At 43.6% G+C, this 26,276-nt stretch overlaps 2 protein-coding genes across 2 annotated transcripts; one reads left to right on the top strand and one right to left on the bottom strand.

Annotated features, from left to right (window-relative positions):
* Positions 1-5,200: 5,200 nt before the first annotated feature.
* lrp12 (low density lipoprotein receptor-related protein 12) lies at positions 5,201-19,432 on the top strand. Its single transcript, XM_048229193.1, is given in 9 exon segments — positions 5,201-6,332; positions 10,403-10,459; positions 11,132-11,267; positions 12,688-12,890; positions 14,540-14,609; positions 14,611-15,169; positions 15,666-16,135; positions 16,715-16,847; positions 17,139-19,432. Coding segments are annotated over 9 exon segments (2,820 nt in total). The 5' UTR covers positions 5,201-6,244; the 3' UTR covers positions 18,243-19,432.
* On the bottom strand, positions 19,058-25,887 carry LOC125285681 (dendritic cell-specific transmembrane protein-like). The gene is made up of 4 exons (XM_048230222.1): positions 25,849-25,887; positions 22,937-23,908; positions 22,331-22,624; positions 19,058-19,084 (listed from the first exon to the last, which is right to left on the bottom strand). Exons 1-4 carry the CDS (start codon positions 25,885-25,887, stop codon positions 19,058-19,060), a joined length of 1,332 nt encoding a protein of 443 aa, XP_048086179.1.
* Positions 25,888-26,276: the final 389 nt, after the last annotated feature.

The following is a 26,276-nucleotide window of genomic DNA, read 5'->3' as shown; positions in this document are numbered from 1 at the left end:
AATCAGACCAGCTCTGCTCCCTTTCCCTTCCATCCTGACCACTGAGTAGGCACTTGTGAACAATGTTTGAGTGGCATTCATGCTGCCATGTGACTTTTAAGTATTTTATATTTTTAATGTATATTTTATTTCAAATTCATCTTTGCTGTCAACCAATGTCTTCCAGTATGTAACTGGTAACTTGTAAAATATGATTTCAACGCTTCCTCAACACTGTCTATCCTTAACATGAAGTAAATGGATAAAGTAATTTACAGTTTCTATTTAAATAAGAAAGGTGCATTAAAACCTTTCTTGATAATATGCCCCAGCATTTTACAACATAATTCACTGCTAAGACAGTTTCTTGTGGATCACAACAAAGTAGTAAGATGTACTTGAAATGCTGTTCTAACAGGAGGACATTTGGATGCAAAATAATGCATGATCTGTGAATGGGTGACCTGTTTTGTGGTCCATATCTGTGCGTCATGATTTCGATCCAACACACCTCCTCAATTTCAGCTGTCTCCAAGACAACCAGTTATTTTGTTGCTGTGGGTTTTAGGTCTGCTCTGCCTGACATTTCAATTGGTGAAAGTTAGTGCTAACTGCATCTCACAAATATGTCTATGAAATATTCTTACGCACAAACATGTACAAACATCTACAACAAATAATGTTTTTGTTTCTTGTCTGATGTGTCAAGTAACTTGGCAATGTTTGACATGGAGCAATTCTCCTTTGTGTAATCAGTGAGCCATTCATTGGAACTTGCAAAGACTAGCCAGCTAGAGTGTGTGTCCATCTTACCTCACAGATATTTGTGATACCTGTGTGTTTTAATTCCTGAAACACCTTCAGATATATCAAGGGCGGTAGGTTTGCATTTTTTGACCTATTTTGCCAATACGCTTCTCCATTGTGGATAAGTAAAACAGGGTGAAGTCGGGCAAAGAACAAATGAAACTTTTTTTCTTAGTTCAATCACTGAGTCATTCAGTATGAAATGTGTGGATAAATAATTTCACTGTTAAAGATTTTTTGGTCAATAAAGCTGATATTTCCGTTTAATACTGGCACAGACAATGTTTATGAGAATCAGGAGATGAATGGGACTCTAATTTCAAGCTACGCCGTCTGTGATGACTAAGTGATATCTTTTGAGAGTACTTGCGAAGCTGCAATGCAGAGGCTATGCAACCCTTTGAATGTATACACCTCACTGAAATCTGTCTTTTGGCAGAGTGATTGTAGCAAAAAGACGCAGATGTTTCTTGCCTGTATGAAGGGTTTTCTTTTCTTTCTTAATGCAACGCCCACGCATAAGCACTTCCATAAAGTGAAGCAGCAGATTGGCGCTGACTCATCTGTGACCAGTAATCAGTTGGCCCATGGTTGATCCTCTTCTTTTCCGTTTTTCTGAAAGAGAATTGTGTTGAATCATGCACTGCATTCAACACAATGTGAAATCGTTGTCAATTCCTTTTGTCTTAATGAACTAAAAATGTAAATGTCACAGGTGGGAGTATAGGGTAGGCTCTGGCATGATGCAGTCATTTGATAACGAGAGAAGGAAAAGCCCAATTAGAAAATCCTAGGGGTCCTACATTATTTTGTAATTCTGGACTCTTCAATGGTTATGTCATAATCCCATGTATGACCACTGACCTAGAATACATTAAAGATCATTTAATGTCAGGCAGCTACAGTGCTACACTCTGGGGGCATGCTCATGAGCCCCCATGTCCATGCCCCCCACAGGGCTGGATCAGGCTGCCGCAGAATGTAGCACTGTAGCTGCCTGGTAGCTCTAGCTGTTGGCTGCAGCAACTTGAGTCAGGTAAAACCAATTGTTTTCATTTTTTTCAGATAGATAGATAGATACTTTATTGATTTCATACCAACTGTACTTGGTGACCTTAAGAAACGGAGATCTATGTGAAGAATTGCCAGGTCTTTTAAGATGTCTATGTGTATGACACTCACACTGGGGTGTTGAGAATGTTGTAAATGTTGTAGAATGTTCTGTAGTAGGAATTAGTTATGTTGATAAAAGCATTCTTTCACTTTGCTGGTGATTTTGTTGTTTATGGTAAATTGGATTAGTTGTTGCTTGGTAGCTGTGAAAAAGGATTGAATGTTACAGGAAAACCAGAGAGAAAAAGAGAACCAGAGAGGATTGAGGTGGGTAGCAATTTAAATCTTAGGCTCAAGTGAAAGGTCAACCTGGTCAAGGGTCATAATAATCAGTGAACATTCTGACTCTGCATTGGTGGGGTAACAACTTGCAAATGGTATATATGCACATAAATATAGAATCTGTGTATGTAAACAGTACATTTTACCGTAGTTTTATGTGCCATCAAGGGCTGCCTGTCTGACTGGTCTTAGCTGCTGCACCTCTCTGACTGACCTGACTGTTGGAGTCGGCATCGTCAACTCCAGTCCATCTTCATGATGGTGCTGGACCAGCTTGTGCCATCCTTTAGTTATGCTGCTAGGCCTACCCAGGCTGCCAACGCTGCTCTTTCATGTTTCATGCTATATGTCCTCTTCCTTTCTCCTCTTTCTCATCTCTTTGATGTCTGGTAAAATGTCATGTTTAATTCATCTAACATGTGTCTTTTCTCTCTCAATATTAGGACAATTTCTTGTAATGCTGACGGCTGTGACAACTGTTCTCCATCATTATAAGTTACGGTAACATGCACAAACCAATCTATTAAAATACCTTATTCGTTTTCTCATCATGGGCCAAAATGAAGGGCAAAGTGCAAAAGCTAAAATCTAAGCTAATGTAATAGCAAAGTGTATTTGCTAATTTAATACCATGAGGAAGATCCTTAGCATAACATCAGTGGGTCAAAGACATCAAAGCTCTCACATACCACCACATGCTTGTTTTCTTTCATGCACAAGACACTTTGCTATTTAAACACTTTGTGTTTAAATTAGTTAAATTAGTCTCGTTCCTTCCTCTCCCATTGCAGCCCATTTTCCCAATCAAGATTCAAGATTCTAGATTATTTATTGTCGTTCTAAAAAAACACTTCAGGAAGTGCATTATAGAACGAAAATTGTGTTGCATAGGACCACTATAAAAACAGACCTAAAAATACCATCAGCAGCCAGAAGCAATGCAATTATAAATAAATAACTCAAAAGTCTCCTGCTTTCTGCTGCCCTTTACCACCCACCCACCGCATCCAAAGTTCTACTACACATTGCACATCACAACCCTATCTCTCCCTCTACCTGGTTGGCCTCAAGTAGATGCCCCCTGCCTCTGAACTTTGTTTTGCTGGTTTCCTCCACTCTGTGCTCAGGTTTTTGGCTTTGGGTTCTGTTAAATATTTAGACTGTTGTTGTGCTTACAGTATGAAAAACTGTTAGATCTTTCTACTCTAATTTTCGATGTACACAATTTATCATGTCACACTTTATAATCCTATACAGTCCTGCTTTGTTTTGTTTGCCTTTGTCTTTGGACCCCTATCTCCATAACAGAGGGCAGCGCTGAAAGACCTCCTTTTGCAAGACAATGTCCTCTAACAGTAGACATTGAGAATGAAGGAAACATTCAAATACATGATCATCTCAGAAAAGATATTATGCATCAGGTATTCTACTATGTAAATAATAAATAATGATAAAATAACACAAACCAAGTAGAATCACTGGTTTAAAAAAATAGATGTAATGCTAACTGTAACTTGCCTTTGTCTTTGGACCTCCATCTCCATAACAGAGGGCAGCGCTGAAAGACCTCCTTGTGCAAGACAATGTCCTCTGACAGTAGACATTGAGAATTAGGGGAAACATTCAAATGCACGATCATCTCAGAAAAGATATTATGCATCAGGTATTCTACTATGTAAATAATAAATAATGATAAAATAACACAAACCAAGTAGAATCACTGGTTTAAAAAATAGATGTAATGCTAACTGGATGTATTTGTATCATTGCAATAGGAATAAAGCCTATGCCAACGTGTTCACATGATGAGGGACAGTAGATAGGCTATCTCAAAAATATCTCAGATCAAATCAAATAATTAATGACACACACATTAGACACCTTAAGTAGAAATAACATGTTATTTAAGACTAGCTAAAAAAATGAATACAAAACAGTTCCACTGTTTACACTTTCTGTAGGCTTGGCTACTCTGGATAATAATACACTTTTTGATATGAAGTGCGTATGTATTGCCTACTTAAACGATACCATATAGCCATATGGGCCATGGGCCTCTCTCAACAGAACAACAATAGAATAAGACTGGCTATCTCTGGAAACCAGAGTCCCCTTACATCGACAACGGGCCTAGTTGTTTTCTCTCTTTCTAACTGCTGGATTCGGTGCGGTCTCTGCTGTGATTAATCAGCAGCGGCTGGGGCATGCGTACATGACGCAACATCTGTCGCTTTTTTGAGTCCCAACAGGCATCATTCCAAAAGATATAGCGGAGCTTAGCGCGGACGTTGAGCGGGGACAGATGGACCTGTTGGTTATTCAGTAAGGGACTTTGACAATTGGGCTTTGACAATCTGCATAATAATGGCAATGAACGTTTGAAAGACCATTCTTTTTGAGAATGTGGTGTGTGCTTTTACATCGCCCATTGTTAACATTTTGCTCGGCTAGTTGTTTTGTTTCACTTTTTAAAAAAAAAAAGGGCTAGGCCTATACTATATAATATATAATTATTTAATGTTCTAAACTTCTTTATGTTGTTTATGAGTTGACTTTAAGTATATATTTAAGTATATATATATTTATATATATATTTAAGTATATAGACTTTACTTGACATCATTGTCCGTATGTTTTTAATGGCAACCAATTCCCAGGGTAGGCTACAGTAGGCTAAATCCCTTTTCACTTCTAGACACTTTCACTTAGGCCCACATCATCCGATTGAGAATAGGCCTATGAATTAATTTCACCACAGACTTTAGGCTTATATTATGTAAAGATGCACTCCAAAAATGTTACATAACAGTTTTTTTGTGTTTTCATCTCTTGGTGGCCACTAAGATAACAAGGTTGGAAAAACTGAAAAAAAAAAAAGAAAAAACCCAAAGCCTATCGTCAAAGTAACAATATTAGCCTAGCCTACTCGACACACTTTTTTTACTAGGCTACATTGTTTCCTCTGTAACTATTGTTAACCAGACAGATGGAACGTCCTTGCGTTTCCCAATGCACTGAAACGTGCGAGTGCCTGACGTTGTACAACCGGTCAGGGGGGAGTGGAAGAATAGTGTTGGGGGGTGTTGATACCCGGCTGTAACAACACAGTATCAGCCATATACACGAAGAGATGGCCGCAGCAGCTGGGGCCCGAAAATCACGGGCTTGTATCTTGTAGATGTTTGGGAATATTACATCGATGTGGCAATGGCTGTATGAGGAGGACCAATTTCGCTTAAGGCGGTGTCGGAATCGTTAGGTATTAACTGGAGGGGCCAGTATCTCAGGAACAGACTGTCCCGTGAACTGTTATTTTTGATGCTTCGTTAGCATAACCATTAGCTAGCTAGCTTTGCAGAGTGTTAGCAAGCTTGGAGTGTAGTGGAATCGCAGCTTGTGTAGGCGTCTCAAATAAAACAGTAAAAGGACAGCGCAGTCATGCGTGCTTAGCTTTTAGATTTTAAATAGTGTAGGGCTATTTTAGAATACAATTTCTGCGTGGTGACGTGTGGGTTCCTCGTTGAAGCTCAAGGTCTCTGTTTAGCTTACCGTTAACTGGTTAGAAGCGTATGTCTTCGTAGCCATGTATGAACGTAGCTAGCTACCAGTAATAGTGATTACAAAGGAGCAGCTAGAAAGACTGTTGGTTGAGAATTCAGTGTCTTTGTCTCTGCCTTCACTTTTACGAGAATGAGTGATGGAATTTACCTCTCAGTGTATGGAAATGAAAGTTTAGAAAGATAACACAGCTACTAACTATAACTAATATTCATCTCAAATGTGTAGACAAACGTAGCTTAGTGTTCAATCATTTAGGCTAGGTAGCTAGTAGACAGCCAGCGAGTTTCTCTTTGTTGTGTACTCAGCACTCTTGCGTGCTGGAGCTTGTCTCTAGTCTACAGGCTAGCATACCGTTGTTTTTTTCTGGTCCTTTAATGTTGTGCAGCTTTTCACCATTTAACGTTATTTGTTGGCAAACCAAACTGATTGTAAATGTGATAGTCTGAATTACATGGTGAATACATCAGCTACAAAGTAGCTACAAACACATTTCAGTTCACAGATGTTAGCTATTATGGCCAACACTTTGGGCTCAAATAAGATCTGGACATGGATATTACTACACCCTCTCGTCTGCATCATTTTTGTCGGTAAGTTTGCAATATAATGTCAAAAACGTTATTAGGTTAAGATTAGTTTTCCCTTAATTGTTCAGGAGGATCATTCATTCTTACATAGAGACAGACAAAGCAAGGTATTTTGTGATAGATTTAACTTATCAGATTATTTTTTGTATTATGTGTGCTTCAACATGGTAACAACGATAACGCTAGATAACAATTTGTCTCTGTTTATTTCAGTCTGTTCTGAACAAAGCTAAACCCAGACAATGATTCACAAAATGTTCCCAAAGTGATGGCCAGTAGGAAGCCTAGAGACTTGGAGACCTTTGGGAAATGTCCATTAGCTTGCCTACTACGAAGTTCACAAGTAGCTCCGATGTCCCGACATTTATGAAAGATGTTCCAGTCTGTTGGGACAATCTAATGAAAGTGTTTTGATCTCTGAACATTGATCGGATACTTGAAACAAAGACTCACGATACTGTGGCTTTAAGCCAAAGCCTTTTGTTTGATAGATAGGGTAGAAGAAGAAAGGGACCCTAAAACCATAAGTAAAACATTTGATTTCCCCTTTTTAACTTCTAGCCAATTGTCCCAAAATATGAGGCTACAGCCTATGTGGAGAATCTCCTTAGTTTAATGTTCTGATTGAATATAACTTTACTCTTAACATAGTCTTACGCTTCCTATACGATATGATAGTGGTGGTTTCACTTTTATCTGATACTCAATCAAAGGAAGCCATAGCTGCATTGTTTCACAGCACCCCATTGCCCCCCGCCCCCCAAGCAACATATGGCTGGTATTTACTCTTCTGTTTGTTACTATGTCTGTCCTACCCATTAGCTTAGATTGAAGTGTCATTTAAGCTCCATGTCCACTTGTGTTGAAAATGAATTTTAATGGGCACATCACATGTGTTGGGTCTGTTGTCATACAAGTGTTGATTCCAACTGTGAGGCCGTCCTCTCGTGGCTTTAATCCTTTTGTGCGGGGTGGGTGCCCATTTGCCAGGGGTGGTGGCCGTGTGTCTTTGAGAAAGAAATCCTATTATGTATCATTTTCCAAAACAAATAAAAGGATAAGAGTGGGATGGAGGATCATTCATTCTGGTTGAGATAACCTACATAATAATATAATTTAATAGTAGTATGGAGTATGATTTTTCAAAGTAGTCTTCCTGTAGGCTATTATCAACTTGGTGTAGTGTGATGGTATTTTAATCCATCCAGGTGAGGGGTTCTTTCTTTATTGTGATGGTGAATTCTAGAGTTGCTCTGCTGCCCCTTGAGAACCCCCTCATGATTCCTTCTAGAACTCCCATATAAGGGCTGCTTTGTAGAATTCATGTTCTATTTAGAATCTCAGCTCTTATGGTGCTTTGGCTGTAAGCCTACAGGACTTGTACTGTCCTTCAAGTACTATTTTGAGCTGTAAGACTCCATTTACCCTTCAGAGCAACAAAGAACCCCTTCACAACATCCTTTATTGACAGAGGGTCCCTGTCGTGAAAAGAGTTTGATATAGAACCTTGAGTTAGGTGATTTAAATGAGACCTTTTTTTCTCCACTGCTGTTTGCTTCGGGAGAAAATGAATTGACGAATGAATGTAACTAGGACTTCAGTGGGAAATCAATTCATTCAATTCAACTGCCCCCCTCCCTTCCAAGTCCAGTCATGCCCTCAGCACAAAACAATCTCTATTTCTTCCTCGCCACTTGCACTACACATGTTCCCCCAAGTACTTCTGAGGGCAGCTCTCACCGGAATGTCAGAAGCCATTTGTGCCCCCTCCCTCCCTCCCTCCCAAAGTCTTGCACAGGCAGCATAACAGCGCAATTCTTCCCATCCTCTCAGCAGGGGCCTGCCCTAGTCGTGACCAGCTGAGTGTGACACTCGCACTCTGGCTGTTCCCCTGACCAGCTGCCAGCTCGCTCGCTTGCTCGCTCGCTTGCTCGCCTACCATGCATAATTTAACCCCTTCTCAGCTGCTTCTCGATTGGAGCACTGGACTCCATGTCCGTGAGCTCCCTCGACTCGGTGTGTTTTGGGACTCTGGACACTCACCAACAACCTACCATGGCCATGGTCAACCACTTGCATGAGGACATGAATGTTTAGACATCAGCCCAACTCATCCTCTTCAGACACGAAGCACACTGGGTTGGTGCAGCCAATGCATGCTCAGTGTCAACTTTCAATATGAATGGTTGCATTGGCTGTTATACAGTGCTCAATGCACAGTCAGTGCATCAATGGCAAGACATTGACACACATTGAACTAGTTGACCAACAGTCTCTCTAGACTGCACATGGCCCCTTTGTGCTGCAATAGCATGGAGAAGTGTGGGCCAGGACAGGGAAGTTTCCGATACACGGTGAGAGGAGACCGTGAAAGAGGAAGAAGGTGTGAGCAGACTATTAATTGTTTCAAGGAAGTCAATGTTCCCAGAGATCTTTTTTTTAGTCATTGTTGGCCGGTCGATAGGTCTGATAAACCCTGTGGTTTTGAATGGAATGGGGAGGAGATGAAACCCTTGGTTTGAATTGGTTGGCTCCTGCTGCCTGCCTGCCCTGAAGAGGGCAGGTGTCCTAGAGTTGTGGTGCTAGGCTTGTGTCAATTATAGCAGCTGACGCACTTGGTGGTGAATCAGCAGCCCAAGCCAGTGAGGCATGTGCAGACTTGAAAGGCTCATGCCGCTGAGCCTGACATATGAAACCGTCCGCAGATCTTTAAAGTCGACAGCAACATTAGATGGCTTCTGTGGGATTGGAAAGTGTTGTTTATTTCTTCTTTTTTTAAACTTTTCAACGCATTAGCTACTTCTGATATAAAATCTAGATAAAAACTGATTCCAAGCAGGCACACTTGCTTACAAGAGACACTGTTTGTATTTTGCTGTTTTGCACTGAAAGCTTTCTGTAGGTAATAGTGAAATGGTTGCTAATCGTTGTGAAATAGTATTTTTTCCATCAGTGCCATATTCATGTAATTGACTCAACCTTATCTGTCCTTTGATTTGCACGACAAAAACGAAATGGAGCATGGTGCAGTGGCTGCTCTGAATGGGGTGTAATCACATCAATAACCCAGCGTACACAACCTCCTCCCCTTGTTGAAGCACGTCTCATCGGCATTCCTGCCCAGGGGCTCTCCAGAGGCGGCTCCCCGGTTTAAAAAAATAAATAAAAAATAACATCCCTGCGTGGAGCTGAAATGTGCAAGCTCACGTCCGTGGGGACACAACGCCTTGTCCTATGTGAGACCCATGCTGTTGTTGGACTGGTGGTGCGTTAACCAGAGCTGTGTGGCTGGCAAGGGGCAAAGGAAGAAGCAAGGGTTTATGGCAGGGGCAGTTCACTGTCAAGTGTCCCCCTAGATTAAGAAAGGTGGTTTTAAGTCATTTTCTAAAAGAACTGGTTTGAGATGGGCCTCAGGTAGTGATTAAGACATGTCGTGGTTTAGCATTGATTTCCTGCAAGCAATTTCCATTTGGAATGAGTCGGGGGAACCGTCCCTTGTTCGATTTGCCCTTGGAAAATGAGCTGCTTTCTAGAAAATTGCTGCGATCTCAATGTACAGTGGTTCAGCCAAGTCAGCATTATCACACAGCGTCAAACAGAGAGCAATGATGACACTGACGATGTGTGTATTAATCCTGACACTACCCTAAGTGTTACTGTCCCAGTGTCGAGCGTTATCGCTGCTCGTTGGGTTTACAGTGCCCGCACGAATCTTTGGTTTTACTGAGCCTCCCAACTCAAAAGCCGTGTGAAATTTCAACCGCTGCCCCCCAGGGCTCAAACTGCCGATGTGTTTCACAAGACACAACACAGTGTCAAGTTTCATTGATTCAGAGCAGCCTGTACTCCTGGGTGACGTTTTGTGTGGAGTCCAAACACAGAGTAACAAATGCCGCAACTTAACCACTCTGTTTTCTTAACAAGACACACGACATCCCCCAGGCCCCGTGGCATTAGGCTCTGTGCAGAATGTGCATTGTATTAAACAATGAATGCTTAATAATGTATCTAAAATGCAGTCTTTAATGTTATGTTCTCCACTCAACTCTCTCTCACCTTGCTGCTTTTTGCAGGAAGCGCAGTTTGCTCCCAGCACAATGAAAACGTCTATGTATCAGGGATTTCAAATGGTACGTTAAACACACACATTGTTTCAGCCATTACTGCCCATATACCCTCCTTTGTTAGGTAGTGCTTTAATTTCCCTCGGGTTGAATAAAGTAGCATCCATATCTAATCTAATTCTTTAGAGTTCACTATCTCGTACACACATATATTATTATATTATTATATTGTTATATTATATTATATTATATTATATTATATTATTTACTTGTACATTTGTAAACTTTTATCATCATATCTGATGCCTAATTGATTCATAATGTTATCACCCATGAATAGTTAGACTCTTTTGCAAGGCAAGCTTGGGAATTGGTGACTGTTGATCCATTTGCAGCCCTGAAGCAATGGGTTTTTTGTTGTTAACCTAGAGAAAAGAGCTTTGGCTCTCTGCAGCTGTGTGCTATTGATAGCCCTGCACATTCACTCCCTGGAGGGGATGTTTTGACACAACCCCCTCCACTGTCAGTGGGACTGTGGGCTCAAGCTGTTGCTGTCCAGAGGTGCTGAGAGACAGTCCAGACAAACATAGTCACCCAACCATGGGGCCCCTCTGTTAGAAGAATTACGTCAGTTACGTCTGCATGAATATGACTTGTGAATGTGTTTGTCACAACAGCTGAGGTATTAACTCGTATTTCTCAATCCCTCTCTCCCTGTGTGTGTGTGTGTGTGTGTAGCTTGTGGCGATGTGGCCGAGTTGATCCGAGCGTCCAGCGGGGTCATCACCAGTCCCGGCTGGCCGTTTGAGTACCCGTCCCGTGTCAACTGCAGCTGGAACATCAGGGCCAACCCTGGAGAGATCATCACCATCAGGTAAGAGCATCTGACATTGCACTAGGGATGGACATACCTAATGAACCTACTGGAAGCATTTTGCTGAGGGTTCTATCAAATCACTGTTACATAGGTTTCCTCCTACACTGTCCTGAAGGTATGGCACGTAAGGCAATATCATTTCACTCAACGATGAGTTGCAAACATGACTTGTCATGTCCATGAATTCGGCTAGCGATGATGCTGGTCTTTTTTTCAGTAGCCAGATCCATAGTAGTAGCGAGGCCTTATTCCAAATGCTGACATGACTGTTGTGATCCTCCGGGCAATGTTGGGTTGGAGCCATAACATGCATTATGTACCATACAACCCCTGACAGTACATGGAAAGGATGGGTTTTTATCTGGCTGCTGCACTCTTTTTCAATACATCGTTTTCTCTCTCTCTCTGTCTGTCTCTCTCTGTCTCAGCGCAGACGATTGAGCTTGTTTTCACCCCACTGTGCATGTTCTGTTCTATTTTTTAAAAGCCTCTCGGAGCTCTGATGATGGGAGCTGTCCCTGGGCTTATTTGGGCTTGCGGAAGTGACGCCACTGGTGCTCTCCAGGATGTGTGCCTCACTTCCATAACGCTCTTGCTCCCGTTTGATAGAAGCATAGTGTCATTTACCTGGACGCTGCTGTCTTCTCTTTCTTTCTATCTTTCTTGCTTTCTTTCTTTGTCTTTATCTTGTATTCTTCCACCTTTTGTCTGTCTGTCTCTGTGTCTCAGTTGCTCTCCCCTTCCCTCTCTGTTGTAAGGCAGTGTCCATGGTTACCGACATAAAAATAGGATCCTTGGTTTTATTTTTTTGTTCAGGACATGATTATTTTGTGGCTTTACTGTCTTTACTGAGTGGAAAACAAGGAGTGTTTTGATTGCGCTCGTGGCGTCTCAATCTCAGCTATTCTGGCCATTAGTGCACAGAACTCATTAGTGGATTTACAGTCCTGTCATCAGTGATGCATCATTTAAAAAGCGCCACACACACACACACACACTAAACGTCAGCTCACTGCTCTGATTATTTGCAGTGCGAGTGACTAGAAGGAATAAACAGGCATGGGCTTGGCTCTGGCTGTAGTATTAATCAATTATAAATCTGAGATGTTGCACAGTGAAATGGTACTGCTGCTACCCAGCCATGCTAGTAAACGTTTGGGGTCGTGCATGTTATGTTGTCTGGTTTGCCACTGTTCCAGAACATTATATTCTCACTAGTCAGCTTGAAATGATGTGAATGTGGTAAATATTATGACTACAGTAGTAATGGCAAACTGAATGGGTGAATTGAAATGTAATGTAATCACTACACGGTGTTTGCATTGAAATTGCATGCTTATTCACTAATGCTGTTGATGGGAATGTGATCATAATATTGTGATTTGGCCCCTCGCTCTCCCTCTTCTTCCCTCTCCAGTTTTCAGGACTTTGAGATCCAGAGTTCCCACCGCTGCGGAATGGACTGGATCTCCATCGGCGCCTACAAGAACCTGGACGGCTTCCGGGCCTGCGGCTCGTCCATCCCGGCGCCATACATCTCCTCTCAGGACCACGTGTGGATCAAGTTCCACTCGGACGACAGTCTAACCGGGAAGGGCTTCAGGCTGTCTTACATAACAGGTAAGTCTGACTCTATTTATAGGTCCCTAATGGCCAGCGATCTCTCGGTGCAGGGGTCACGTGAGCCGGTGGCTGCTACTGTCTAACCTCTGGTGTCCTGTCCACACTTCACCCTGTCTCTCTCACTCTCTGACTCTGTCATTCTTTTCTGCTTTGCCCTCTGTCTCACTCTCTCTCTTATTCTCTTTCTCTTTCTCTCTCTCTCTCTCTCTCTCTCTATCTATCTCTCTCTCTCTCACACACACACACATTGCTGTCTCTTAACTCTTGGTACCTTCCTTGCTTTTCAACTTCAACATCTCTCAGCTCCTGCTCTAACCTTCTAACCTCTCTTAGTGCAGACATGCCATTGACTTTCATCTCTCTCTCTCTCTCTCTCTCTTTCTCTCTCTGAGACCGAGATCACAGTCTTTCTTCACTCTTCCAGTTCCACTCTCTTTTATTATCCCTTTTCCCACTTTCTCCTTCCCTCACTTCCTCCCTTCACTCAACCGTCACTGGCAGCTCGCTCCACTACATTACTGATACCACACTACCAGTAAACTACAGAAGCCTGGAAGGGTAAAACTATATATTTCTCTAGCAAGTTGTTTTCGCTTGTTTTCAGGACAGCCAATTATTTTTTTGTAACTTTACATGTCTGTGGTTGCTATAATGACAGGCTATGCCTGTGCACAGAAACATGCCTATTAGAAATGTTGAGTGATTTTTTCTTTTTTTTCCTTTCCTTATTTCAGTTCCACTAGCACAACAGTCTAGAGTGTTATTCTTCCCATCGCGACATAATAATTGCCTACAAATATTTTGTACATCATCATTATGCGGCCACAAAGATGCTCTTGTAGAGCTCTGAAAAAGGACCTTTTTGAGAACTGCAGCACAATAAAGCTTTTGTTCAAAATGCGTTCAAATGCGAAGAAACAAATGTCACTTTTTCACTTTTTGTGGCGGCAGAAACTCGGTGACCTCTCAAAAGTGTGCATGCCAGTTCGCTTTTAAAATGCTACCCTCTCAGATTTATAGCAATTATGGCAATTACAGCTCTGACATTTTGGTTGAATTAAAATTGGAGTTAAAAAACATTCTTTTTTTATGTAGTCAGCAAGAATGTTTTCTATTAAAGCCACCCAGTTTTTTTTAGAGCTTCACATAGCAGTGAATTCCACAATTTACTGTAAAACCAACATGTTTGTGGCTTTTGGATTTAGCCTGAGGATCAAATAGAAATAAGAGAGATTACTCAATTTAATTGGAAGCTTAGAGCTTTGTAGAAAATAAAATCTAATTTTGATATACAGCAATATATTAAGCTCTAAACTCCAATGCAATATGAAGCCATACACTTTCTTCATGGGTGTTCCTGGCTTTTGGAGAGCTTCATATTGAGGTTACTGTTGTGCACTAATAAAAATGTTACTATTATGGAAATGATACCATAGTTCAAAATACATGTTATTGAAATATTGTGTTTCATTTGCATTCAGTTTGTAGCACAGTGTGCAGGAAGGAAGGAAAATAGGAAATAGTGCTGTAGATTTCTTTTATTGGGATGTGCCTGGGAGATTGAGACTTAATAAAAAAAAAAAAGCAATTTTAGATTTTCCACCCACATCCACTAAACCTCACTCCAATGTTTTACACACTCGCAGGGAAGTCTGAGGAGCTGGTGTGTGAGCCGGACCAGTTCCACTGCGCCAACGGCAAGTGCCTGCCCGAGGCGGAAGTGCAACAGCATGGACGAGTGCGGTGACAACTTCGGGTAGGAGGCTCGCGCGCGTAATGACCCGTCGGCGCTCTTCTCCTTCCAGCCGTGCGCCTACAACCAGTTCCCGTGCCTGTCCCGCTACACGCGCATCTACACCTGCCTGCCCGAGTCGCTCAAGTGCGACGGCAGCATCGACTGCCAGGACCTGGGCGACGAGATCGACTGCGACGTGCCGGCGTGCGGTGAGCGCCTGCGCACCTTCTACGGCGCGTTCAGCTCGCCCAACTACCCGGACTTCTACCCGCCGGGCAGCAACTGCACGTGGCTCATCGACACGGGCGACCGGCGCAAAGTGGTGCTGCGCTTCGTCGACTTCAAGCTGGACGGCACGGGCTACGGCGACTACGTCAAGGTCTACGACGGCCTGGAGGAGAACCCACGGCGGTTGCTCCGCGTGCTGACGGCGTTCGACGCCCGAGCCCCGCTTTCCGTGGTGTCGTCGTCAGGTCAGCTCCGTATACACTTCTACGCGGACAAGGTCAACGCGGCGCGCGGCTTCAACGTCACCTACCAGGTGAGTGAGGGGAAGAAACGGCTACAGGCATAAGCCAGTGTTTTAGGATTGAGAGCGTGTGTGTGGGTTGTGGTTCGTGAGGCTTTGGTCTTTTGGGAAAAGGGGGCAGACTGCGACGAAACGAGAGCAGACGGATTTGGGACCTGAGAGCTCACGGAAATAGTATCATGTCCCAAGGGTGATGTTTAGTAGGCTATCTTACTCATTCGCAACTCATTTTTTTGTTAAGGCTAGACATTTTCAAGAATTCTCTCTGACTGACTATGCTAACTTCCAGGTACTGTAGCAGTGTAGAGCATTTTGTTAACACACAATGTCCATGTAGGTAATTTTAACTGTCGTTATCATTAGACTTTGACTTTTGCATTGAATTTAGTCTGTCCCCCAAACACATATTATGTGAATAATGTGTATTGGCATTTGTGTTTACAACACTTTGTGTTGTCAGCCATAGTGATCTTCTCCTTTATCTCTTCTCTTTCTTGCCCTCCTTCAGGTGGACGGCTTCTGCCTGCCGTGGGAGATCCCGTGCGGGGGCAACTGGGGCTGCTACACGGAGGCGCAGCGCTGTGATGGCTACTGGCACTGCCCCAACGGCCGCGACGAGCTCAACTGCAGCACGTGCCAGGAGGACGAGTTCCCGTGCTCGCGCAACGGAGCCTGCTACCCACGCTCGGACCGCTGCAACTACCAGAACCGCTGCCCCAACGGCTCGGACGAGAAGAACTGCTTCTTCTGCCAGCCGGGCAACTTCCACTGCAAGAACAACCGCTGCGTGTTCGAGAGCTGGGTGTGCGACGCGCAGGACGACTGCGGCGATGGCAGCGACGAGGAGAGCTGCCCCGTGGTGGTGCCCACGCGCGTCATCACCGCCGCCGTCATCGGCAGCCTCATCTGCGGCCTGCTGCTGGTCATCGCGCTGGGCTGCACCTGCAAGCTCTACTCGCTGCGCATGTTCGAGCGCAGGTAAGACATTTCAGTTCTGCAGACATTCATGGTGCAGCATAAGCATTAAGCAATGGCCTGATGGCCGTGTACAAATAAAAAAAATATGCCAGGCAAGTAGTTTGGCTTGTCGCTGGCCCATTTGGACCTGTGTTTCTGCCAATCACAGGCCCAGTTCACTTCACCTGTAACTGGTTGTCTAAGCTAAGCCTATGAGGTTTCTAAAAGATGGAGGGGATTCCTATTAGGGTCATGGAATATGCAGCACCTATGGGTGGGAGGACGCGCTACACTGACCGATGTGACGGGCTATGGTTGTTTGGCGAATGGAAATAGCAAAGTAGTCCACAACTGTTTAACATGACAGAATCTGGTATGGATTTGCAGAGGACTCTGCACTCTTGAGAGGGGCTGTGAGAGACTATTTGAAATGAATGCGTAAGTGGAAAGTGTGCATGTGGGATATGTAGTGTGGCATTTTGGATTGTGGAAAATGTCAAAAATGAGCAAAAAAAGCTCTCAGGCTTTTAGCGTTCAGGGAGAGATGGGAGTAATGTGGGGAAGTCGGGCATGTGGTTAACCCAGCTGTCGTCCCCTCAGGTCTTTTGAGACACAGCTGTCCAGAGTGGAGGCCGAGCTGCTGAGGAGAGAGGCGCCCCCGTCCTACGGTCAGCTCATTGCCCAGGGGCTCATCCCACCCGTGGAGGACTTCCCTGTCTGCTCTGGCAACCAGGTGAGTTTATATGTACACACATCTCTAGCTCAGATTCCACTTCAACAATAAATGCTTTTTTCCAATAATTAATCTAGATCATTTAGTGTGGTATGAAGTTAATGTAGCATTAAATCAGAACAGATAAATGTAGCTGTAGTACAAAACGTTTATTGTGGCAAATGCTGTTCTCATGATCTGTATCTAAATATAACTGAGTGCTTCATCATCCGGCTCTTCAACTCTCATCTATGTGCTGTATGGGACTGGGATTAGCCTTAATCTGCACGTGTGTTGTGTGTTAATCTGTAGGCCTCGGTCCTGGAGAACCTGCGTCTGGCCGTGCGCTCGCAGCTCGGCTTCACCTCCATCCGCCTGCCCACCTCCGGCCGGCACCGCAACATCTGGCGCCGCCTCTTCAACTTCACGCGCTCGCGGCGCTCCGGCTCCCTGGCGCTGGTCTCCGCTGAGACGGACGATGGCTCAGGCGCCGGGACCGGCGGCAGTGGCAATGGTGCAGGCTCTACCCGGGAACCCGGAGCCCTGCTGGGCTCTCACCGCGGCCTGCTGCCCCTCGACTCGGACGACACCGACACGGAGAGCGAGCACCCGACTCAGCGCCGCGACACCGTCGGAGCAGTGGGCGGCGGAGGGGGAACTGGACCCGCGGCTCCCCTGCCTCAGAAAACCCCACCCACCACTGCCGTGGAGGCCATCGTATCCGTGACGACCAGCCTGCCCCAGCTGTCCGGTCGGGAGAGCAGTCTGGTCGAGAGTTTGTCGGAGAGCTCCGGGACGATAACGACATCGGCGCTGCCCCAGCGTTCGATCTCGACGTCATCGATGAGCAGCGGCAGTAGCGGCGGCGGCAGCAGTAGCGGCGGCGGCAGCAGTCCGGGCGGCCGGAGCCAGCTCAGCAGCGCCCTCAGCAGGATGACCCGCGGCCTGCGCTGGGTTCGCTTCTCCCTCACGCGCTCCTCCGGCGGCAGTGGCGGAGGCTCCGGCCGGAGCGGGTCGGGGGGTGCCGGGCCGAACCACAGCCCCCTGAGGCAGCTGGAGCACGGCTCAGTCACCTCCGTTGGTGGCGGTAGCGAGCGGGAGGAGGAGGACGATGTGGAGCTGCTCATCCCCGTCGCCGACGTGCCCTCGGTGGCGCTCTCGGACGGCGGTGGCGGCGACTGCTCAAGGCCCCTGCTGGAGGGCTTGTCCAGCCCCTCCGAGCTAGTCAGCGTGGGCCCCCTGCTGGCCTCGTCCCCGGCACTGGCCTCGGCCACGCTCCGAGGCCGGCCGCTGGCGGGTCGGGACGGGCCATGCGAACACTGCGGCATGGTGCACACCGCCCGCATCCCCGACGCCTGCCTGGAGGCCACCGCCAAGACGGAGACCAGCGACGACGAGGCCCTGCTGCTCTGCTGAAATCCCCCCAACTCAGCTTAGCTGGCTGACTGACTGTCCCATACAGTTGTACACCCACCCCACCCCACCCCTAATCCTCTGCTTCGCTCTTCTCTCTTTCTCTGAGTTCTCTCTATCCTAATGCCTTGATGGGCATTGTCAGTGGGCTTACTGGTCAGAGAAGCTCAGAGTGCCCAGTGATTTGTGACAAAGCTATAGGAAAGTTAAGAAGAAATGTAAGGATATTAAGGATATTAAATGTCTTTTCGGAACTTTTGGTACGATACAGATGATAGATTACCCATATTCAGTGACCGTCTTATTCCCAGAATCTCTCTGCTAGCCCTGAACACTACAAGCCACTGTGCAATATTTGAGTGTTTTTGAGTATTTTCTCTTGAGTGGAGAATGACCGCTTATGTACGGAAAAGTTTGAAGCTTAGGTCAAGGTGGGTTTGAAACTCCTTAAGTGGACCGATACGTATGATGAGGGGTAAGGCTGTGTTGCTCTTTCAATTTTGTCCTTAACACTGTTTAGAGAGATTTTAGCCAAAACGACTCAAGTTGGTACTATTAGGACAGTTGAACCTGGGAGACATGTCTGTATTTTGTTTTCCTTTTATTTTTTTCCCTCCCATTTTAAATTATTATTTCACATTTCATTCTAACTGTAAAGGTAAGGGTTTGTATTTCAAGGTACGAGATGGCAGCTGTGTGGGGGAAAACTGCACTGTGTGATCTTGGCCTCCCTGTGCTACCACGCTGTCTTACATTTCGGTGTCGTGGAGGTTGTCTCGTGATCCTGAAAGGTAACGACAGCCCTGCCCTACGCAGTATCACACGGTGTGGAGCCATTTCTGTTTCTACAAGGGAAAAAAGTGAATTTGAGAAAATACAGTTTCTAAGGACTTTACATGGTTTTCAAAATGGCCACCGTTGTATTTATTGTTTTATGTTTGTTTGTTTGTTTTTGTTACTGTTTGGTAACCTCAATGTTTTGGTACTGAGAACAATTGTGTGAGTGTGTGTATATTTATTATTCTTATTAATTTTAATTTCAGTAGCGGTTACTTGAGAAGCATGTTTTAACTGTCTTGTGCTTTTTTGTTAAGTGATATGGTGTTGATACAATATGAATAAATATAAATAAATAAATATATATATGTAATTGTTTACTGCACTAAGGAAATAAAAACAGCATTCATAAATCAGTTATGTTGTGGGATTCTCCTTTAGGGGTATCTAGATGATATTAAGATGTTTTCAAATGATTCAATTTGAATATTTTTACCTTGACCCAACTTTACTTTGCAATATTTCATGTTTTTTTTTTCCATCAGCAAATGGACATTAACAGTGTAGTCCTTGATTATAATATACTACACTTCCTCATATTCAGTGAAGCTCTTCTCATGTTCCTCTGGCTGTCGTATGTGTGTCTGCCTGGTGGTCATGCATAGGTTCTAATGAAAGAAAGTGGCTCGGACCGAGCCAATGCACTATTCCAGCAAACATTTTGCTTAAGAAACATGGACGGTGAGGGAGTTACTTTTCCTTCAACGTAAATATTACTCCTTTACACATCATCCACAGTGTTCTGTGCATATTTGACACTAGAGGGCCTTGTTTTTCGGCCATGATGATGTGTGGTACACAGACGCCACTCTGTGGTGTGATGGAGAAACTCATCTCAGATCTGGAAGTACTCTCCGTGTTTTGACCAGCTAATCAAGTTAACTTGTGCAAATTATTGTGTCACTTTGTGCATGCAATCCTTTTTCATCAACTGTTAGACAACAAGGTCATAACACCACTTACAACTGGCCGCAGTGGGCCTCTAAACACATTTTAGTTCTTGTTCATCATCAACTTCAATGTCCATTTTTTTAGAAAAACGGATGTTGCAGTGTGGAAATCTTGCTGTTCGCAGAAGGATAAAGAGGAACGGCATGGGAGGAACTCTCTGAGGAAAAATAGTAAACTATTTTCATCTATCTATAGATTGCACTCCAGCACAGCCAGCCAAACAGTGTCAGATGCACACTTCTTCGCCACAGATACACCGTGTGTATACTGTGTACCTATTGCCTCACGTTTACACCACTGCAGCTAAACCGGGCAGCTTATCATTCCAACGCTCAAAATTGTCTTTGTTGCCAGTTTTAGAAAGCGTCTCTCTTATAGCAGCAAACATCAGCATAGCCGGACGTATAATTCAGTCATTTTCACAATGATTATGTGGATAGGCCTACAGCTTAATTTCTTGCAGGTCTGAATGCTTCAAAGAAGAAACCTTAGCACACCAGCAGAAGGACAATGCACATTATTCTGTAGATGGGTGAATGTATATTTGGATATGACTTCTCTTTTCTTAAAATTTCAGTTCTTCATTTGTCAAATGATAAAATACAGAGACAAAGAAGACGATGACAATTGATGTCAAGTTTAATGCGATTACAAAAGTGAGAATTTTCTGGCATGACAATGGACTAAATTTACTATCTAAATTAATAAATGCAGACAGCATAGTCATACAAAGTTAAACATGTTTATGAGTTAGTTTGTTAGTACTGAACTCTTCCACTGATAACATGCAGAATTATAAGCAAAAAGTATACGCAGAAATGTAAAATGTTATTGCAAATGCATATGCAGTTATCTTCTATAGATTGTCACAAGGCCATAATCATAATATACTTTGAGGGGGACACATCTCCCCAATATTAAAAAATGCTCAAAATGTCCCCCACAATATCAAGACATAAATTGGCAGGCTACAGTAGTATCACTCACTGTTGTGCAAAATAATCACTTGTTAACAAACTGGAAAATGGTTAAATATCTGACAGAGAAACGGAATGCAGAGGTGAGAGATGATGGTTAAGTGAACAAACTTGATTACAGAGAATTACCAGAAAAACACTGATTTGACTTGCACAATAATCCTCTTTTGAGCCATAACTTAATATATGTGAAAGTTGTAGAATACAAAAGTGGATGTACAGATCATTATCAGGTCAATAATTCTGAGAAATTATGCACTGCCTTTTCTCTCCACCCTTCCTCTTCTGTAGCATTAGATCAGTGCTCTATTTAAGATGAACAAGGGCACCCTAGACTAAGCTAAATGTAACTAGATAAGTACATTTTTGCTCCTTTACTCACAGCATGCCACTGTCTATCCCTGCCCAATTGGCATCATCACCCCCCATCTCCTTGCTCTGAATGCATTACATGATCACATGGAACCATGGCAATATAGCCATACAAAAGCAGACCCAAAAAGCACATGCAGATGTTGCACAACCAAGTTTTTGAATATTTGCTACTTCGACCAAATGTCTGGACTCTATTCCAATGCACAGATTTATGTTATGTTCATATGATTATCGTTTTGTTTGTAATTTGTTCAGTCCTCAATGGCATAAGATATAATGGCACATGAAAATGAGAAAAACAGTATTATTAGACATTATTGTTTAAAAGAAAACATATAAACATATCACCCCATGAAACTGTGCATATAATAGGATCGCAGAAACTGATTTCACACAGCATGCACATTTTGTCCCCCCCATGTTGACTTCATGGCTACGACCTTGGATTGTCACGAAGTTGAAGACCATCATCCATTTTCTTTGGAAAAAATATGGGAAACCAGAATTTCACCTGCAAAAAAAACAAAAAACGTTTGACAGAAATGTTTTTGTTTATGTCTATGTTTATGTAATTTAGCAGATGCTTTTGTCCAAAGCAACTTATCACAACAATGCAATAGTTAAAATGAACAATAAACAGTTATAGAAAGTTGTTAATGTTACATTAAGGATAGTAATGATGACACTAATGTCAATAGAATAACAATGATCAATAATGAAAACAATTACAATAAATATACAAATAAAGCAGTGCCATCATAATTGGTAAAAATGGCAATAGTGTAATTAAACTGCTGTCCTCATCCCTTCCTTTGTATGTCACAAATGTAACATTTAACCAATACTTTAATTCTAATAATACATTGCTAAGCTTCTGAGAAATGCAATTGTAATACTTAAAACCTAGGGATGACTTCTGCTGTGAAAGCTAATTACTGTAAAGGCACTTACATTCGTTGCATAGCTCACAAGAGTACTTTTGAGGGCTTTCAGTTTCTTTTTGGACCTCTTGCGAACAATCTTAGCATGCAGGTGTTGGACCCTATCTGCTGAGGAGTCACCATAGAATCTCTCGATCAGCAGTATCTTGGCTTGGAGGAACTTGGGGGAGAGCAGGCCCATGATTGCCAGGACAACCAGGATGACAGACAGCGGAGCTAGCGACTGAGAGAGGAGGATGGTGGGCTGGGTCAGGCACTCTTTCTTGAACATCTCAATGGAGTAGGAGAAGGTCTTTGGAGACCCCTAAAAAGAAAAGGGTCTCGTTAGATCCTCAATGCGTTGTTCAATAATGTAACTTTCCTTTAGATCTACTAAGTAGTTGAGTCTTGAATTTCCCCTTGGGGATCAATAAAGTATATATCTATCTATCTACCAATGGTTCCCTTTGAATCATGCCTTGGTTGTGCACATTTATGCACCTCATAGCATACCTAACAAAAACTGCACATAGATGTGTTGTTAATGTAAAGGAATAGGTGCACATGAAAAATTATAGTACAAATCTACATTGCCTTGTGTTGGGGCCCCTGCACTTATGTTCGCTGGCCTACTTACATTCAGAGTTACCCTCAGTGGGACATCAATGGGCCTGAACTGTCTCATGTGCCTGTTGACCGTCTGGATGATCCAGTAGAGCAGGGTGTCCAGGCCAATGAGTGCAGACCAGGTGAGAAGGTGGACGACCACCGGGATGAAGAATATCAGGACACTCATCCCGTCACTGAGCGTCGGCCTAGCGGAGGGGATGGATGGGTAACGCTTGGCCTCCTTCTTGGTCAGTGGCAGGACGTGTGGCCTTCCCTCTGCCCTCTGTTGCTCGTCGTAACGCACAAACTCAGGGGTGATGTAGGAGTTCAGGTACCTCTTGTTTTGTCTGTGCATCTTGAGAAACAGGATGGCCATCAAGGCCAGGATGAGGACACCGATACCCGGTGCCACCCTGTTTCTGATGGTGCTCACCGTGTCGTAGATGGCCTCTGCCTTCTCTGCCGTGGCGTTCAGCATCTGTGTGGCCTCCTGGAGCTTCTCCTGAGCCGCCTCTGACTCAGCGTGACCGGACACTCTAATGTCCACTTTGAATGAAACGACAACAAATTCAAGGAAATTTTTCATTCTCTTGCACGTCTCCCGGATCATGTTCACTTGGGTCTGCAAGGGCGAGGAGGGCGCGTCCTGAAGGTGCACCTGGTTCTCGAGGTTGCACACGATGCTCTGGGCCACGCGGTGGAGGTTCTGGAAGGTGTTGCTGACGTTCCACAGGAGCACCATGCTCATGCCGGCCGCCAGGAGGAGGTTGCGGCCCTGCTGAAGGGCGCAGGAGATGAGGAAGAGGAGCGCGAAGCAGCGCACACGCTGGGAGACGAAGAGCGACGAGGTCAGGAGCAGGACGGTGCAGCCTGAGATGACTCCGCAGACCAACAGGCTGTACTGGAGGGAGAAGCGGAGACCCAGGAGGAGGAGAGAGCCCAACAGCAGGCTGAAGAGGAGGCAGGAGAGGAAGTGCAGGAGATGTCCCTGCAGCCTGTCCTGTGGTCAGTGGTGAAAAGCCTCACCAGATGTGTGGGTATAGAACCCATACTCTGAAATGCAACCAGTTTTAACACATTTTATTCTGAAAGTTTGTGACTTGATTAGTTTCTCACAAACCCTTCTGCATTGATGTCAACACATTGCCCTTGCTTTGATTTGCGAAGATCATTGGATTGAACATTTCCATGCAGGGATGGATTACTGCATGGGCCTACCGGGCCCAGGCCCAGGGGCCCAAGGGGTCAGGGGGCCCTGAAGCCCAAGCCTTTTCATGGAATCATTGCCTCAGTATCAACAAATCAGGATGTAGGCTATAAATCTGATTAAATTTAGTATTGGCCATCCCCAAAATGCACCAGAATACAGGAAATCACATCAAACAAATTAAAAATGTTCTGGGGGAGGGCCCCTAAACCCCCCCTCCCACATATACGACAATTAGTGGGGGGCCCTTAATACATCTGGGCCCAGGGGCCCTTAATACATCTGGGCCCAGGGGCCCTTAACACATCTGGGCTCAGGGGCCCGAAAGTTCATAATCCGCCCATGTTTCCATGAGATGTAATTCAGTTTTGTTCAGTAAGTTCAGTTCAACTTTATTATCCCAAAGGTAAACTTATCTTGCAGACAGGTAGGCTACACAAAATATATAAAAAAATATTTAAGATACGGCAATACAGTACAGAACACCGACAAGCAACAGTGGACAACTGGGACAGTACAAGATGAGATCACCACACACTAGCCAATGTATCTGCTGTGAGGTCAGCCACACTGTGTGCAAATTTAGCAAAGTTATTGCACTGGGAACAGAGGATTTTTTGGTTCTATTGCACTTACAAAACAAGACTCTTCGGCCTGAAGGGAGGGTTTGAAACTAATGGATGGGGAGCTTTGTAAAATGGATGGACATAGAGGAGGACCTTTGTAAAATCTCTGAGGGTGCCTATGATCTTACCAGCCACTCCCACAATATGGCGCACGTGGTTTCTCTCTTTAATGCTCATATTTCCATTTCAGGCAATAAAATAAAAAAATAAGAGCAGATTTAACAAAACACTTGTACAATAGTGACATAATTTCCTTGTCTATATTAAACATGTTTAACTTCCTTAGGAGGTACAGACGTTGCTGTCCTTTCTTGCAGACAGCTTCAGAATATTGCATCAAATTTCAGCCTATTGCCAATTATTGATATTTATATTGGTCAAGAAATGTAATGCAACTCCCTTTAATGTAGCTCTGTGGTGGTGAGCGAGATAGACACCTTCTGAAATGAATGACCATATCTGATCTTTGAGGTTTAAGACCAGTGGTGGGTAGAGTACTGACAATCTATACTCAAGTACAAATACAACTTACATACATTACTTACATACTAAATACATTACTTCCTTCAAAATCTACTTGAGTAAAATTAAATATTCCAATTGGACAAACCTACTTGAGTAAAAAAGTACTTTTTAAGCTACTCAAATTACAAGTTACTTTTCAATTTTTGTATTGAAGTGCTTGGATCAATGAAATAGACATAATGGGCCCTATTTTGGTGATCTAGGTCTGTTTGTGTCATTGTTGAACTAAAGGAAAACGATCAGACACCTCTATACCTCTATCAGAGCTCTCAGGCACTTTGCCAGAATTCAAGCATGGCCTCCATTATTTAAGATTTGAAAATGAATCATTTATAATATATATCAGGACTTCAAACATTTGAAGACTTCAGGCACATTCTCCTTCCTTTAACTTCCACTGCTTCTATACCAACATTGATTTAGTGTCCAATACTACTGTCACAGCTTATTAGATTTTAGCAGTATATTTAAGATTGAAAGGACACTTCCTGTTAAATTGTCATACATAATTTAGAGCAATGTACCCAAATTATATCCTTCAGTGAATTTGAATGTGAAAACCCAGTGAAATGCCACACTTACCTCAGGTTGGGTTATACCAGATGGAGGAATCGGTTTCATGGTTTCTGAGATAGCCTGTGTAACATCCTCTGTCCACTGAGTGTTTCAATCACACTGACCAACTCCCTTGACTAGTTTCACTATGATGCAGAACCCCTGTTTTTAAACTTTATGCAACTTTTTGTTTTAGAAAGGAATTTGGAGAGAACTTTGGCATGTGAATTTGGCAATAATTTTTAGGTAACATGTTTTAAAATGTAAGAAGTCATTCAAATTCCAAATCAATAAACCCTGCATGTAGCATTCATTCATGTTGCATTTGCTGTACTGCAGTATTTAAAATAGTCATATTTTCCCCAAACAATGGTAAAAAAAATAATGGAAAAACAAAATAATTTCAATTGAGAGTCAATTGACTCTAATTATTTCTTGAGATGTTTAAGGGCCCA

Source organism: Alosa alosa, chromosome 20, assembly GCF_017589495.1.
Source record: "Alosa alosa isolate M-15738 ecotype Scorff River chromosome 20, AALO_Geno_1.1, whole genome shotgun sequence".
NCBI classification, from domain to species: domain Eukaryota; kingdom Metazoa; phylum Chordata; class Actinopteri; order Clupeiformes; family Clupeidae; genus Alosa; species Alosa alosa.
This window is presented reverse-complemented; position numbering and strand designations above follow the sequence as displayed.